Source organism: Nyctereutes procyonoides, unplaced genomic scaffold (genome assembly GCF_905146905.1).
Source record: "Nyctereutes procyonoides isolate TBG_1078 unplaced genomic scaffold, NYPRO_anot_genome, whole genome shotgun sequence".
In the NCBI taxonomy this organism is placed as follows: domain Eukaryota; kingdom Metazoa; phylum Chordata; class Mammalia; order Carnivora; family Canidae; genus Nyctereutes; species Nyctereutes procyonoides.
Genome location: NW_026575131.1, coordinates 39,680,938 through 39,697,769, shown reverse-complemented (window position 1 = coordinate 39,697,769; position 16,832 = coordinate 39,680,938). Strand labels below are relative to the sequence as shown.

At 49.7% G+C, this 16,832-nt stretch overlaps 3 protein-coding genes across 11 annotated transcripts in view; 1 reads left to right on the top strand and 2 right to left on the bottom strand.

Annotated features, from left to right (window-relative positions):
• The window catches only part of RNF123 (ring finger protein 123), a 30,666-nt gene extending 29,649 nt beyond the window's left edge, over window positions 1–1,017 (top strand). For 4 of the 8 annotated variants that reach the window (XM_055343709.1, XM_055343708.1, XM_055343707.1 and 1 more), the window contains exon 36: window positions 3–1,017. In XM_055343709.1, coding sequence (XP_055199684.1) covers window positions 3–678 — 676 coding nt within the window. In that variant the 3' untranslated portion in view covers window positions 679–1,017. The remainder of the gene's footprint in view (window positions 1–2) is intronic. The other 4 variants (XM_055343714.1, XM_055343712.1, XM_055343710.1 and 1 more) reach the window with 4 other exon arrangements.
• A 150-nt stretch (window positions 1,018–1,167) lies between these two features.
• On the bottom strand, window positions 1,168–3,486 carry GMPPB (GDP-mannose pyrophosphorylase B). Its single transcript, XM_055343723.1, has 9 exons — window positions 3,107–3,486; window positions 2,901–2,981; window positions 2,759–2,807; window positions 2,448–2,590; window positions 2,077–2,235; window positions 1,915–1,993; window positions 1,713–1,840; window positions 1,444–1,626; window positions 1,168–1,361 (listed from the first exon to the last, which is right to left on the bottom strand). Exons 1-9 carry the CDS (start codon window positions 3,233–3,235, stop codon window positions 1,230–1,232), a joined length of 1,083 nt encoding a protein of 360 aa, XP_055199698.1. The 5' UTR covers window positions 3,236–3,486; the 3' UTR covers window positions 1,168–1,229.
• A 337-nt stretch (window positions 3,487–3,823) lies between these two features.
• IP6K1 (inositol hexakisphosphate kinase 1) overlaps window positions 3,824–16,832 on the bottom strand; it is a 68,013-nt gene continuing 55,004 nt past the window's right edge. For both annotated transcript variants that reach the window (XM_055343722.1, XM_055343721.1), the window contains 4 exons: window positions 14,137–14,347; window positions 9,998–10,179; window positions 7,629–7,804; window positions 3,824–7,266 (listed from right to left, as the gene is read on the bottom strand). In XM_055343722.1, the coding sequence (XP_055199697.1) occupies window positions 6,733–7,266; window positions 7,629–7,804; window positions 9,998–10,179; window positions 14,137–14,347 (1,103 nt within the window). In that variant the 3' untranslated portion in view covers window positions 3,824–6,732. The remainder of the gene's footprint in view (window positions 7,267–7,628; window positions 7,805–9,997; window positions 10,180–14,136; window positions 14,348–16,832) is intronic.

Sequence of the window (16,832 nt, the reverse complement as noted above, 5' to 3'; positions counted from 1 at the left end):
AGGACAGAGAGAGCCACATCAGTGCTCCTTGCTGATCCCTGCTTCCAGCTCCGCTCTATATGTTATCTCCTGGGGCAGTCAGAGCCCCCTGCCCCTGGCACTGCCCTTCCTGCCCCTGACCGGAAGCGCTTCTCCCTGCAGAGCTGTGAGTGGACCAGGGATGGATCAGGGATTTGGGACTGGGACAGATCAGGAGTCTCAACAAGAGCAAATTCTCAAATTGTGGTACTTAAGAGGCACTGGGTTCTAGGTGGGTCTGACACCTGCTACCCCCCCCCTCCAGACACAGATTACATCAGCCTTGAGGAGTTGGCCCAGGTGGAACAGATGCTGGCACACCTCACCTCTGCATCTGCCCAGGCAGCAGCAGCCTCCCTGGTGAGTGGGGGGCCACAGCAACCAGGTGTACACCACCCACATACATGTTGGCATAACTGTGCACACTACATAGGCATGGTCGGTCTGAGCATCCAACCCCAGCCCACCCTGCACTCTGCTCCCTGCAGCCCACCAGCGAGGAGGACCTCTGCCCCATCTGCTATGCTCACCCCATTTCTGCTGTGTTCCAGCCCTGTGGCCATAAGTCCTGCAAGTAAGTGGGCCCCATGGGTGCAGAGGGCTAGGGAAGTGGCAGGGATACACAGACCCTCCTCCTCCTCCTGCCCTCCCCTGTTGTAGAGCCTGCATCAACCAGCACCTGATGAACAACAAGGATTGCTTCTTCTGCAAAGCCACCATCGTGTCTGTAGAGGACTGGGACAAGGCAGCTGGTGCAAGTACCACTTCCTCAGCTGCCTAGCCCACATGGCAGCAGCCTCCACCCCTGAACTCAGACCCAGGTTGGGCCCTATTTATGAGCTCCTCTTGCCCTGTTCCCCGTGGACCCTCCCCCCGCCCCCGCCATATCCACCCTCCCTGAGTGTAACCTCATTGGTGGGAGCCCAGCCATGTCCTCATCGTGCCTGAGCTTGACTTTCAGCCAGGGCCACAGTGAGCATTAAATTATTATTCCATACAGCCCTGGCCCGGCCCTTCTTGAGGGAGTGGGCTTTGTGGGGTACGCCCAGCGAGGATCCTGCCAGATTCTGTCCGTAGGAGAGGGCAGGTGTCCCAACAGCTCCAGCCTTTTCTGGTCCTCCCAGATAAAGGGCAAGTCCAGGGCCTCTGATGTGTAGCGCCAGGGCTCCCCACTGGGGAAATGGGGACTCAGCCAGCCTCATGGAATCCCCTCACATGATGATGCGAGGCTCTGGTACTGACTCGCCGATAGACTTGTGGGGCAGCACACTGGCCCCGTTGAGGTAGAGCTCGTCGTTAACGATGACATCTTCACCCAGCACCGTCACGTTCTCCATGCGTACCTCGAGGGAGGGGGCAGGCCTGGTCAGTGAGGCGGGCACATTCCCTGCCCCTCTCCTCATCTGGCCCAGCCCATAGGCTTACCCACTGGCCCACGCGGCAGCGCCAGCCCACAATGCAGGACTCGAGCCAGGAGTGGGATCGGATATGGGCATCTCGAAGCACTGTGCACCGCCGGATGCACACGCCATCCTCCACCACCACACCAGGCCCCAGGCTCACGTTGGGGCCGATGCTGCAGTTCTGACCAATGCGGGCACTTGGGTCCTAAGGATGGTGGGGAAAATACAAGTGAGCCATCTGTCTCCCATGTATGAGAAAGGGGGTCATGATGGGATGGGCAGGGGCCTCACCACCAGCACGTTGCCCACAATGCCAGGGCCTGAGCACAGTTGCTCAGGTTGCTTCTGTCGCAGGGACTGTAGAAAAAGGCACATGCCGGTGAGGAAATCCTTGGGCTGCCCTATATCCATCCAGAAGCCTGTTGGGAGGAAATGCATCAGGAGACTCAGCCCAGCCACACCACACCCCTAGCCTGTAGCCTCCCTGCCTCACCCTGTAGCTCCATGGCATACAGCTGCCCCTCCTTGGCCATGACAGGGAAGATCTCCTTCTCAATGGACGTAGGCTGCAGCTGTGGGAGTGGGCACCTTGTGAGCAAGGTTGTGGTGGGGGCCTGCCCTACCGCAGCCTACCCAGCAGCTGGCTTCTACACACCTGGATACGCCGCAGCACTGCAGGGTTCAGGATGTACATTCCTGCGTTGATCTTGTTGGACACAAACACCTGCGGCTTCTCCACGAACCGGTGAATGCGGCCTGTGTCAGCCTCACATACCACCACACCATACTTAGAGGGTTCCTCCACTTTGGTCACCTGAGTGGAGGGGGACTTCAGGCCCATTGCAGTTGCACCTGAGCCTTCATATGCATACTGTCCTAAATCTCCGGGGCTGTGCCTCTATGCTTAAAGACACATACTGCAGAGCTCTGCAGCCACAACACAAGGTAACAGGGAAAGACTGGAGAGTGGGAGAGGCTGGGCATAGGGGACACGAGCATCCAAGAACAAAGACCTGGTCCTCTTACCAGGATGGAGCCCTCCTGGCCATGGTGCCGGTGGAACTGCACCATGGCCTGGAAGGGGAAATCGCAGATCACATCACTGTTGAGAACGAAGAAAGGGTCTGCAGTCTCAGACAGCAAGTCACGGGCAAGTGCCAGGGGCCCGGCTAGGAGAGAAGTACAGATCACCATCCTCCCGGTGATGGAGGGCGGGGGTCTGGGGGACAGGGGGGAGGAGGTATGAGCCCCTGGATCCAGGCTCAGCAGACCCCATCCAGGCTGGGTCTGCCCTTCCCGGGCCCTAAACCCTCCCCAAGGGACATTTCTTTACTGACCTGTCCCCAGAGGCTCTTCTTCATGAGACATGGAGATTCGGATTCCCAGCTGGAAGGGAGAAGCCGCCTGTCAGGTTCCTCCCGCCAGGGTGGATGGTTGCGCGCGGGGAGCAAAGAAAAAGGTCAAAAGTCCGAGCCTCACCCTCTGCTCCTGCGCCTTCATTTCCTTCTCCAGCATCTGAGACATGTAGCTCACGGCCAGAATCACGTGGTCCACGCCTGCCTGTTGGACAAAACAGCGCCGCCCGACAGAAGGGCTCCGTCAGAAGGCATGGGCGTCCGCGACCCCCAAGCGCTAGCCGTCCGTCGTCCTGCCAGGTCCCACCGCGACACGACCCCGGGTCTTACCGCGGCCAGCGCCTCCACTTGGTGCAGCAAGATGGGCTTATTGCAGAAATCCACCAGTGGCTTCGGGATGCTCAGCGTAAGCGGCCGCAGACGCGTCCCATAGCCGCCCACCAAGATCAGCGCCTTCATCGCGCCTGCGGGCGGCCAGAGAGTGAGTCCCGGGGTCCGCGGCCGGCCAAGCCCCTGTCGAGCCCTGCCGCGCACTCCCGCAGCCGTGCCCGGCCCCGCGCCCTTCGCCTGCCAGACTGACCCACTTTGGCTCTGCCTTGGGGGCTCAGTCCGCCGTGACGCCGGCCCACGGCAGCAACAGCAGGACGCGACGCCGGACGGAGGGCTGCTGGCCCCGAACTCAGGCCGGACCTAGGGCGGGCGGTGACGTGTGCCCGAGCCGGCCAATCGGCTGCCGTTTACGTGGCACGGACGCCGACGTCGGAGCGCTGAGGCACGGCGCTGCGACAGACGTAGCCAATGAGCGCCCTAGCGCGCCGGGCTGCCATGGGGACCGGGACCCGGGCCCGCGGGTCAGCTGCCCATTGGCTGATCCAAAGGCGGAACTGGCGCCAAGGGCGAGGCTTCCTCCCCGACGGGCGCCGGGGTCCGACGCCTCACGGCCGCTTCCGGCCGCGCCCCGGGGCGTCGGCTCACGGGACCCGGTCGAGGGGCGCGAGGGGAGCCTGTTTCCTGGAAGCCACGGGACAGCGATGACGCGGACGCACCTCAGTTTCTAGCGGCTTTATTTTTGACATACACAACCTCAGACACAAGCGGGGCGGGCAGCGCTAGGTGTAAAGAAAGGGGCGGCCAGGCCCAAGGCCCGAGCACCCGTCCCCCGCACGCAAGGTCCCGAGGAGACGCAGCTGGCCCAGCCCGGGCCGCAGAGTGGAAGGGGCGCAGGCCTCGGGCCGCGTGGGCACGTTTAGGCAGCTTCCAGGAAAGTAGAGCAGAGAGCGATTCCTAGAGGCGAGGCCTCACACCGAGAAGTAAAGGAACCAGGTCCTTCCCAGGGTGCTCCCATTTTTTTCCTCATTAAAACATATCTTTAAATCGGCAAAAACTAAACCAAATTAAACAGCTTTAAAGTTCCAAGCAATCTATCTAGGGGGCGTGCACGTGGCAAGATGTGCGCGGAGTGAGCAGCGGCTACAGAACTAGCCCAGGCCTTTGGCCCCTGGGGAAACCCCCACACCCAGTGCACAGGCCCCAATGTGAGGGAGGGGTGGGGTCCCTGGCAAGTTGCCACACTGGTCCCCTTCCTCGTTAAGCACCGCCGGTCCCACCCCCCCTAGCCCAGGGGGCTGGTGTTGACTTGGCCCAGGGAAGCACTATAGAGAGGGGTCACTTGAGCACCCCAACCCGTGATCCCGTGTTGCACTTTGGTCCCAAGTTGGGGTTTTGGGAAGGCAGGGCCTGGCGGGGACAGAGCTCTCTGGCAAGGAACAGGGAGAAAGAGTAGAGGCGGAGAGGATGGGTGTACACACATGCCCACCACCCACCAGATAACAGAGCTGGGTCTCCCAAGAGTCAAAAGTGCTGAAAAGAGGGGTCCTACCCTGATGGAACAGCAGCAAATCCCAGGCCCTTCTGCTCTTTTTAGTGCCAGGAAAACACTGAAGATAGTTGGTATAGCCTCTCTCACTATGAAGAGCAGAACGGGGCAGCATCTGCTCCCAAAATACAGGAACTCAGGAGGCACAGCACATCCCCAGGCTGGAGAGGTTCAACTAAAGGGGGTCCCAAGTGGCCCCGAACTCTGTCTTAGCCTCTGCCCTGCCAGGAAATGACAGTCTACACTAATGAAGAGCTAATACCCCTATGGCTGAAGCCACAGAATGGTACAGGAAAGATGGTCGTTACTAACCAGAACCAGGCAAGCTGTCCCTCTCTGTGCCCCAAGGAATGGGAACCTGCCCACCACTGGCCAGGATCAGAGGACCAAGACAGAGGCGGGGCAGGGATCCATCCAGGAGCCCATTTAAAATGTGTGAGTCTGCATCTCTAAGGACTAGGGAAGTAGTCCACCAGTTAAGGCCTCTCATATGCAGGCAGCAGGCTTACCTTTAATGCCCAAACAAGGACATGCCAAAAGTGACAATGACAGTGGCCCTAGGCTCAGAGGTGAGGGCACTAACCTTGGCAATGTTGCTAAGTGAGTGCAGTGTTACCTCCTGGTCTCTGTGCCATTGAGGGCTGGTGGCAAAAATGATTAAAACCACCAGAAAGGTCACCCCTTGGGCCTTCACTGTACCATTGTCAGCACTGAGCAGGGCTACACACCAGGCTCACAGAGTAGGTGCTGGACCAGCAGGGAAATACATCCTACAATTCATTTGCTACCAGTTCTTTGTAAAAAAGGTAGCACCTGCTGACAACAGGCACAGGGGCAATAGCTCACCTCTGAGATGGGGGAAGAAATACTTTGCTGAGGAAAGCATGACGAAAATCAATATTTACTAATGAACAAAGCTACAGCCCAGGAAAAAGATCCCAAGAGACAAGGGCTGGCAGATGGACAAATGGACAGACTGATGGATCCCAGGACTGGTAAGACAAAACTCATTAGCAGAATCTGGGCAACTGCACCCAAGGCCCAAACAATGTCCCTCTGAGCAGACAAGTTTAAAGCTCTCCCTCACAAGCTCCTTACAATGGGCTGCTGCCTTGAGCTTAGCCTGGGAAAAGGTGACACCCTGAGCGGACCACAGCCCTTGAGCCCTGGGAAGGGCAGCCCATCCAGCAGCAGCACAGCTGCCCAAGCTAGAGGAAGAAGACTCCCACCCAAGCACAAGAACTGCAAATACTGTCTAGGCCAGAGCCACCAGAGGCCTTGAGGCCTGCTGGGACATTGACTCTCCTCGGCAAATAGAGCAGGGATCCCTTCAGTGGGGCAAGGAGTGGCCTCCCCAGGCAAGGGATCTTGGTAAGAAAGGCTGGCTGGGGTGTGCAGGCAGGAAGAGGAGCAGGTTCAAGTGCCAAAGAGTGCCTGGGGATCCCAGGGCCTGCCCTCTGCCATAAGTTGACTTCAGACCAGCTTCATGAATCTAGCCTCATGCCAAGATCAGAACCGATAAGGACAGGTCCAGCTATGTGCAATTAGCCCTGTGGTACCCTGGGTGCATCTGTTAAAGAGCAGGCTGATGCCCACACCACCAGATTAGAAAGACCCCCAACAGATGGTCACCCAATCCTCTATCAGTAAGGAACAAGAGATGAGTGAACACAGGGGAAAGGAGGGACTACACCAGCCCAGTGCTTCACCATAAAACCAGCAGGGCCCTACAGCCACAGACCCCAAAGACCTAGGCAAGAAAAACCATTGTCCAAGGGCACCCTGTCCCTGCTGCCAAGCCTATCCACCAGGGGCACTTCTTCCTTCCTAAATCAGCCTGGACACAGCAGTCAGAGCTGTAGAGCTAAAGAAGCCTGGCTGAGAGGATGTGTGTTGTGCCCTCCTTCACTTTATATATATGGATTCCAGGCTACAGCTAAAAACATTTCTTTTAGTTTACACCAAAGAGAAATATAACCCTTTAAAAGCAAGTCTGTGTGTCCTCACGGCAAGTTCAGTCAGAGCAATGGTCCCTGCCTGCGGGTGGAGAGGAAGGGGTTTGGGGGGCCCAGGGCTGGGCCTACTGGTTCTCGTCCCGCATCTGTTCCATGATGCTGATGAGGTTCTCTAGGCCAAACACATAGCCTCGATCCGGCCCATCATGCACGGTGGGGTCATCCCGGAAGCCCTTGAATGTGCTGTGTGCAAAGTCGATCATGCGGACATCCACCTTGGGTGGAGAGGAGGGGCCGGCCTCAGGGCTGGTGCTATTGGGGCTGGTGCTAGGGCCACAGGGCGGCGCCCCCTCAGGGAGCCCTGTATCCAGGTGCTTGAGACGCATCTCTGCCCGGCGATCCAGGAAGGACTCTGCCCGGCACTCCCTGCCATCGTAGATGACCAGCAGGGAGCTGGAGTAGAAGCGGTAGGAGGCTTGCCGCTCCAGCACAGCTTTCAGGCCCCGCAGTTTGCTCAGGATGGGCTCAAAAAGGTCACGCCTCAGGTCCAGACCGTTGTGCAGGTACTGATAGAGGGCGTTGCGGAAGCCTTCAGTGGAGAGCCCACGGCCATAGTACTTGTTCCTGCAGAGGTAATGCCCTGTGTCCAGCTGGTACACCTGAAAGCCCAGGAGACAGAGCAGGTGAGCACCAGGGAGGTCTGATGACCTTAGAGTGCCCTGGGCAGGCACTGTCTGGAAAGTACTCCTGACCAGCTTTACTCATCCCAATGTCAAGGCAGCAGGCTCTCACAGAGGCTCTGTATCTGGAGCCCATACTAAGGGAACCAGGTAAGGCCAAGAGGGCTTAGGGAACATACCTATAAGGACACACTCAGCACCCTGTGGGGGACTCACCCTCTTGGAGGAGATTCTAGACCACTGTGGGCCCGGAGGACACCTGGCATGGGGAGCAGGCAGGTACATGTGCCACCCAAAATACATGGGCAGCAGCAGTGAGGCTCTCACCAGGGGCAACTCACCTGCATGCCACAGACCCTGACACCCAGTGTAGCTGACGTACTCTGCTCACACTTCCTCATCTGCCGGGCTGCTTTCTCAGCTGATGCATCATCACCATGCTGCCGGGTGCCCATCTTCAAGTCCAGCACACAGGGGTACTTGAAGTGGTGCACTACGTTCTCAAGCAAGAGGAACTCTGGGCCATGGTCAAGGAGAGTAACAGCCACATTCACCATCAGCCCCAGTCAGGAAACCACGACCAAGCTTTTCTAGAAAAGGGGGCATTCTCTTCTAATGTAATCTGTATTCACCTCACAAACTCTCAATTGTAGATTTCACACAACTTAGTAATTCTTTTCAAAAAAATTTTTATTGTAGCAAAATATACATAAAATGTACCATTTTAGCTATTTTTAACTGTACAGTTTAGTGGCATTAAGTACATTCACATCACTGGGCAACCACCATTACCATCCATCTCCAGAACTTTTTCATCTTCCACAAGAACTAGAAACTGTACCCACCTCACATTAACGCCCATTCCTCTTCATGCCCCCTACCCCAGTAACTACCATTCTAGTTTCTGTCTCTATGAATAGGACTACTCTAGACACTTCATGTTTGTCCTTTTCTGTCTGGCTGTTTCACTTATCAAAATGTTTTCAGGGCAGCCCGGGTGGCTCAGCGGTTTAGTGCCGCCTTCAGCCCAGGGCCTTATCCTGGAGACCTGGGATCGAGTCCCACGTCGGGCTCCCTGCATGGAGCCTGCTCCTCCCTCTGCCTATGTCTCTGCCTCTGTGTGTGTGTGTGTGTGTGTGTGTGTGTCTCATGAATAAATAAATAAAATCTTTAAAAAAAAAGTTTTCAAATTTTAGACAATTTGTATGTAGCATGTGACAAAATTTCATTCCTTTTTAGGGCTAAAAAACTTTTCCATGAGATGTATATACCAAATCTGCTGATGCCATTATTTGTATTTATTCTATTTTATTCTGTCCTATAGGCATACACAAACTAAAGATCTGCAGGTTCACATACATCTCTGGCACCATTAGTAAACCGAGGCCATACTCACGTCATACCCCACCCAAGCCCAAAAGAAATAAGGAAGACATCTTTGCAGCACTACTACAAACATGAGAAATCAGGTTTAACATTCTCGAATGGTAATCTTAAAAAAAAGTGGATTTAAATTTCTATCCTGCCATTTTCTGACTAAACTTCAAACCAGTGGACTATATATTTAAACTTATCCCTTACTACGTATCTGCAACCACCTCAGATAAAGGTATAGGCTTTTCTGTCAAAAGTCATCAGGACCCACAACCTGGACCTCTATTCCAAATATGGGGGTCCAGGAAGCAATTCCTTGATCTTGGATGGTAAAATACTTGGCATCACTTGATGACACAAATATCAACACTGCCTAATTCTTTAAAGAATAACTTACAGAAAACCACTACATTTAGCCTTTACTTAATTTCATCACCTGCTATAACTTATAAAAACAAGTGGCAATAGAACTTAAAAAAGGCTGCAGAAACATTGCATAGTGCCTGAGAGCACAGGCCCCTGAATCCTGCTTTGGCCACTCATGGGCATGGGCAAAACACATAACCCTCTTGTGCTTCCATCTCATCTATAAATGGGCATCTTTAACACTTCCTCAAAAGATTGTTATGAAAACTGAGTAAACAAACAGCACATTTCCCCTCAGGTTCTCAGTAAGTATTAGTTATTTACAGTCTACTGCTTCAAACACTAAATAATCATCAGAATTCCCATTTTATAATACTTTTTTACTTTTACCATCTTAAAGACTATTTATTATAGTTGTTCCGGTATGGTGTTTATCTTAAACAAACAAACAAATAAACAAAAAAAACACATATCACTTTGTAATAATTACCTTTTGGGAGAGGAGAAGCATATGTGTGCACATGCGTACATACACACACACAGATCCCGGATTCTAGGTATGCACTGATAAATATGCTAACTACTAGCCACATCTGGCAATTTAAATTTAAATAAATGTAAAATTCTTTAACTCAGTCACAACAGCCACGTTTCAGTTAGTCAGTGTGGCTAGTGGCTACCACACTAAACACAGATACCTGTGTTTACCTCCACACTAAACACAGATACCTCCACTGTCCCTACAGGACAGCGCTCTTCTGAACTGCCAGGCTTACCAGCTCCAAAAAGCAGAAAAAACCGTGTCAATAAAACGAAGAAGGACAAAGAACCTATGAAAAAGGGAGGTGAGAGCAAGAAGGGCTCCCAGACAGAGAAGGCCTCACAGCCACAGTGCTAGAAGATGTCCTGACACAGGACCAACCCATAGTCCCAGCAGGGGGCACTGCTGAAGGTATGGTGACAAGGATACTGTAGAGCTTTCGGTCCTTGGACTCGGAGCGCATGCGGCTCAGTTGCTGCTTGTGGCAGCGCAGACTCCAGGGATTGTGGCTGATCTTCTCAGAGCTCAGACCGCTGTTGCCATCCAGCATCTGGAAAGGGACGTCGGAGTGGCTGTGGAGCTCCACCTTTGGACTCTTTGCCTCCTGGGAGCTAAGAAGAAAGAACAGGACACATTGCTGAGGAGCTCAGACAAGTCCCCGTGTGGGGTCTTGCTGCACAGGGTGGAGGAGGCCTAGGTCAGGTCTAATCTGCCACCCACAGCCCCTGCTGATGGATAGCACAGGGGCCCCGGATGCATAAGCACATAAAAGTGGGTAATAAGTAGTGTTTATACTTGTGTCTCTGAAAACTGTCTCGAAAATAACTCCTGGCATCAAATTATGTGATGAAGATACCACTCCAGATCCATTAGGAAGGCTATTATAAAAATAAACTGGAACAAGTGTTGTAGAGGATGTGAAGAAATTGGAAGCCCCATATGCTGCCAGAGGGAATGAATGCAAACTGCTGCAGCCGCTGTGAAAGTCTGGTGGTTCCTCAAAACGTTATACGTAGAATTATCATATGATCCAGCAATTCCACTCCTAGGTACGTACCTGAAAGAACTGAAAACAGGAACTCAAATAGAAACTTGACACTAATGTTCGCAGCAGCATTACAATAAACAAGAGGTGGAAAAACCCAAGTGTCCATCAGTGCATTGAATATGGATAAACAAAAGGTGGCGTCCCTATACAGTGAAGGATTGTTCAGCAATAAAAAGAAAGGGAATTCTAATATAGGCTAAAACCTAGATGAACCCTAAAAACATCTTGCTAAGTGAAATAAGCCAGATACAAAAGGAGAAATGCTGTAGGATTCCACTCATCTGAGGTAAGTGCATACACAGTCACAGAACAGAAAATAGAACAGTGGCTGCCAGGGACCCAGGGGGATGGGGAATGCAGAGTTAGCTAACAGGTATAGAGCTTGTGCTGGAGATGAAAAGGAGTTTTGAAAATGGATGGTAATGAAGGTTGCAAACAGTGTGCAACTATCAACTGAACTTTACTCCAAGAAAAGGTGAAAATGATAAATTGATAGGTGTACTTTACAATTTAAAAAAAAATACAAAAATTGACAAACGTACAGTTTTACACTTCATAAATATAGGGTGGAGCATGGGAAGCCACTGTCAAGAACATGAGTAACTATCCTGTTTTTATCCACGTCTACAACTGAATTTTTAATAAGTTCTAAAGAAAACATATGCTGACATTACATGCTTATGAATGTCTGCTTATGTTATCAGACTTGGAAGAAAGAGAAAAACATGAAAGAAAACAAAAGCAGGACAGGCCTCAAAGAGCCTGTGTTTCTCACCAGACAAGGTAGAAATGAAGCCACTTCAGTAAGGAGATTGTTTCTAAAGCCAGTCAAACCACAAGACGGTTTTAGTGAAAAGTCTAGTCCAAATGAAAATACAACTTTACAACTTCATTTTCCCCCCAATTTAAAAATCTTTGAAGTAACTTGCCAAGCAGAGCAGAGCAGAGCACTAGTGAAGCCATGTGCCCAGGAAACGGCAGAGCAAGTCTGCTGCAGAGGCGGAGCGCTGTAGCAACAGCAAATGCCACTGTCCCGTCCCCAACTCCTGCCTCTCCTGCAACTGTGGGTGGACAAAATCAGACAGAACTGAGCCAACCACCAGGGCAAGTGTGTACTGGAAATGTGGATGCTCCCCCACAGGGTGGCTGGCAGGCTGGGTAAAGCGGCTGAATGACACAGCCAGGCACTACCTTTCCTTCTGCTGGAAACAGAGGAGACACTAATGCCTTTTTTTTTCTTATCCCCTTTAAGAAACAAGGTTTATTCATCTGCCAAGTAAACCCAAATAAGTTCTCTGTGCCTACATGGGGAAACCCTTGCCTCTTGGCATCACCCCTGGTGTCACAGCTCTGGTCCTGGTGAAGAAGCAAGCTCTGCTCCTGGGACTAACTTAGAGCATCCGTGAACAGGCCAGATCTCTGGGCACTGCAGATAGAGCTGTCACTTGCAGAGCAGAGCCCTAAACTTTGACACAGGTAGACTTTGATGTTATTCTACATACACTGGCTTTTCACCATGTGATTCATGAAGCAACTTTTGTCCTTTGGAGAACAGAAGAAAGCCCACTCTAAGGAGCTGTTGAGAGAAACACATCAATGCCAGCAATGGCCTTGAAGATTTGGGGAACATTCCTTGTCACCAAGGTTAGGTCCCACAATCATCAGTGAAGAGGAAGCCCCTTGGGGAATGACAAGGAAGCCCTGAAGAAATGCTTCTGCAGACTAGAGTCTATTTTCCACAAGAGTCATAACACCTGGAGACCCTCCTTACTAAGAAATGGATATGAAGACACACTTTGCATCAGAGATACAGATCTGACCAGAGAGGGTCTCTAACTGAGGACATGGGAGATGACACATCACACACTCAGACAGATCTCATGGGGTTCTGTGCTCCTCAATGTGAGTGTGTCCTCTTCCATCGATGGGAGTGAGGAGAGCTGGAATGCCCTGGGCTCACAGCTTCAGGAGCCAGGGTACACAGCATGTGTTGCTGAATGGATGTGATGGCAGAGATAAACTATGTGCCGCCACATCTAAGAAAAGTCCCAAATCTGACTTCTAAGTTGAGTGACAGACCTTATTCACTGAAACTTACTTTTGAGTGAAATAATATATTTTTAAAGAGTTTTTTAAAGTAATCTCTGTACCCAACATGGGGCTCGAACTCATGATCGTGAGATCAAGAGTCGCATACTCCACCAACTGAGCCAGCTAGGTGCCCCGAAATTAAATATAAAGTAATTTAATCATACGGTTTTGATTTCACTTTGTTCCAGGAAGCTCACATTATTTTTAGTTTAGTTTCTTTCTTTTTTTATAATTCAGTGGGGGTTTTTTTAAAGTATATTTACAAGGTTATAAAACATCACCACTATCTAATTTTTAGGATATTTTATCACCTCCAAAAGAAACATCATCCCATTAGCAGTCACTTCCTATAATCCTCTCTCCTTCAGTCTCTGGCACACACTAACCTGCATTCTGTCTAATGCCTTGCCTACTCTAAACAATCTATAAATGGAATCACATAATATGTGTGTTTTTGTGATTTTTTTCACTTAGCACAGGTTTTCAAGGTTCATCCCCACTGTGGCTCATATAAATATGCCATTCCTTTTTATCACTGAATAATAGCCTTTATTCATCCATTCATCAGCTGATGGACACTTAGATTACTTTCATTGTTTGGCTGTTAGGAATATTACCATAAACATTTCTTTTGCAAGTTTTGTGTCTGAATGTATTTTTTCAATTCTCTTAGTACAGGCTGTTATTCCCAGGAGTAGAATTGATGGGTTTAACTTTCTAAGGCACTGCCTGATAACTGATTTCCAGGGTGGCTACACTATTTTATTTTACATTCCCATTAGCAATTTAAGAGGGTTCCAATTTCTCTAAATCTTCATCAACACTTTTGATGACAGCCACCCTAGGAGAGTTCACATTTTTTCCATAAAATATCAAGAAACAGAACTCTTTATAGACTATTTTCCTAATCTATAAGAAAAATCATTTTCAATGCAATAAACTAAATTTTAGGTGCAGAGAAAGGGTTAAGAGCTCATCTTAGAGTCTCAGAGAGGTCAAAGAACCTCTTACAGAACCCTTAAATAACAGTAGTCCAGAACATAAGGCCTCTCACTGGCCATATGCCATCAATCCTACAAGTCAGAAAGCAGATGCAACCTCACTGTGAACCAAGGTATTTTGACCTCATGTGTGAGACATAACAAAGCTGGAGAACTCAGAGCACACATGGAGAGTGCCTTGCTTCCAAAGGGTTGAGAGACCTTCTCTCTCTCTCTTTCTCTCTCTTGACCAGCTACATCCATCCTCAGAAGGCAGGATCATTGGGGTGATGTGACACACCCAGGTAGGTAGCCAAAGAACACCAGCCGTCTTCCCCCAACCTGGAGCCCTACTTCCCTTGGATGCGTCAGGATTCTAGAGAGGTCTCAAGTGTTTGTGCTGCTAGGAACAGATGTGCAACTTTGAGCCCTGCTCACCACCCCCTTACCTCTCAGAGGTTTCAAGGGACAGGCTGGCTCTCTCCTCCTTGTGCTCACTGCCACTGCCTGACCGGTGCAGGCTCCGGCGGGAATGTTTGCGCCGAGGTTGCTCCCGCTCTGGTGTGTCATCCTGCTCCACAGTCTCACTTTCCACATAAGGGTAGGCCACCAAGTTGATGTAACCATCACTGTCTCCCTCAAAACAGACAGACACCACGCCTGTTGAAAAAAAGGCAGCTAGTCAACAAATGTCTACACAGGCTGGGTCTGTGTAGCACAGACTGCTGGTACCTGCTGTCCTACAGCACATCACCTGCCCTGAACCAACTGAAGATCAATGTAGGAACAATGCCCAACAGACACATTTCCAGAATACAGCTGACCACTTACCCCAACTCAAAGTCTGCTACTTGACCTCTGATCATGCACAGGTATATATGTATTTCTCGCTCTCTTCTACAATCTTGGTACTTCCAGTGACTGACTTCTGTACCATTCAGTAGGATTGTGTGTCCTGGAGACACCCACACGTGACATAACTTAACCATTTAACTTAACTGCTCTGTGATACTGCCATTCCATGTCATCATCTCAATCTGTTTCCTTCTGCCTGGTGGAGAGACATTAAGACTTCTCCCTGCAAAACAATCCCCAAAACAAGTCTTCTGCCCACAATGAGCATCAGGCTATTCTAACCTCACCAGACAGAATTGCCTCACCAAACCACCGGCACTTCTAGGTTGAGACACCTATTCTCCATGCTATATACTCAGGCAAAACAGTTTACAGTCCATTTTATATCAACCAAGTTGTTCATGATTTCTTCTGAATCATTACCAAAGGAGTTAAAATACAATACCTACAAATCCAGCCCAAGGAGTTTTTTAAGAAAGAAACTAAGAAACGAAACGGAAGGGGCAGGGGAAAGGGAAGGGAGGGAAAAAGAAAAGAAAGAAAGAGAAGGGAAGGGAGGAGAAGAACAAAGTCCAGGGGCACCTGGGTGGCTCAGTCAGTTAAACATCTGACTTCAGCTCAGGTCATGATCTCAGGATCCTGGGATCGAGCCCCATGTTGGACTCCTCACTCAGCAGGGAGTCAGCTTCTCCCTCTCTTTCTGTCCCTCCTCTCCACTCATGCGCTCTCTCACATAAATAAATAAAATATTAAAAAGAAAAGATAAAAGTCCAGGCTCCCCATCATCTAACTTCTACAACCAACCTCTGTCAGCTACATTTCACCTTTCACATTTTCAGTATACATAATTTGCTCTATAATCTGAACAAAGTGAGAAGCATTTATAAATAAGTCAACATGCCAGACCAAGAATATCATTCTTTTTGGCCCTGCCTCTATTCTTCCCTGGGCCCTTTTAGAAAAATCCCTGAAAAAAATGAAATGGATTTTTTCTTAAATTCCCATTATGCTGCATGGCAGTGGGCCTCACACCTGCACCCTGGCAGCTTTACACAGACGGCTACCTCTCCTGCAAGTGTTTACCTTTGCAACCTCCTCTCTGTCTTTACTAGAGCCTCATCTGTTCCGGCCTGAATGCCTTCTAGTCTGCAATCTTTTCGGTCTCTGGGGCTGCCCCTTATACTTTGACCTAGAATGTCCTCTAAGCCTGCAACACAGCTGTCATGTTGACCAGGGTGAGGGTTGTTCCTTCTATAGTCCTCTACTTCTCCTTGCTCTTGGTTTACTCCTTGAGTAGAAGACATCTGAAAACAAAATTCTGTGTAATCTGCACATAAAGATAGTTCTACTTCTTCCTTTCCAATTGGAATGCCTTTTATTATTTCACTATCTGGACTAATCACACTGGCCAGAACTGACCAAAATGTTGACTATAAGCGGAGAGTATGAACATCCTTGTCTCATTCCTGATCTTAGGGGGCAAAGCAGTGGTTTCATCATTATGATGATGGCTGAAGGTTTTTCATATATGCCCTCAGGTGGAGGAACTGTCCTTCTATTCCTAGTTTGCTGCTGTTGTTTTATCAAGAATGGATATTGAAAATTATCTAATGCTTTTTCTGCATCTGCTGAGACAAGACATAGATGATTTTTTAGATTATTAATATAACAAGTTCCATTTAACTTTAGAATGTGAAACCTAACCTGGCATTACTCAGATAATGCAGATAAAGTCAGAACCCACCTGGTTATGATGTATTATCCTTTTAAATATTGTTGGACTCAATCAACTAAATTTTACTCAAATTTTTTATATCTAGGTTCATGAGGTCCATTTATTTTCTTTAGTGGCCTTGCAGGATGAGTTGGGACACAATTCTTTAATTTTGGGGGAAGAGTTTTCCATAGAACTACTCTAAGTATTTCTTTCTTAAATATTTAAGTAGAGGGGATCCCTGGGTGGCTCAGTGGTTTGGCGCCTGCCTTTGGCCCAGGGCGCGATCCTGGAGTCCCGGGATCGAGTCCCACGTCAGGCTCCGGCATGGAGCCTGCTTCTCCCTCCTCCTGTGTCTCTGCCTCTCTCTCTCTCTATGTCTATCATAAATAAATAAATAAATATTTAAAAAAATATATTTAAGTAGAATTCATCAGTGAAACTGTGTAGGCCTGGAGGGTTTTTTTTTTTCTTTTTCTTTTTTTAAGGATTATTTATTTATTTATTTAGATTTTATTTATTCATGAGAGACACAGAAAGAAAGAGAGGCAGAGACACAGGCAGAGGGAGAAGCAG

Excerpts from the sequence above, each read along its gene's own strand:
- GMPPB (XM_055343723.1), bottom strand. The coding sequence starts at position 3,235 with ATGAAGGCGCTGATCTTGGTGGGCGGCTATGGGACGCGTCTGCGGCCG. Across the intron at positions 1,841-1,914 it reads GTATGCCATGGAGCTACAGG|GCTTCTGGATGGATATAGGG; the intron begins GTGAGGCAGGGA and ends TCCTCCCAACAG. Across the intron at positions 1,362-1,443 it reads GCTGCCGCGTGGGCCAGTGG|GTACGCATGGAGAACGTGAC; the intron begins GTAAGCCTATGG and ends CCCTCCCTCGAG.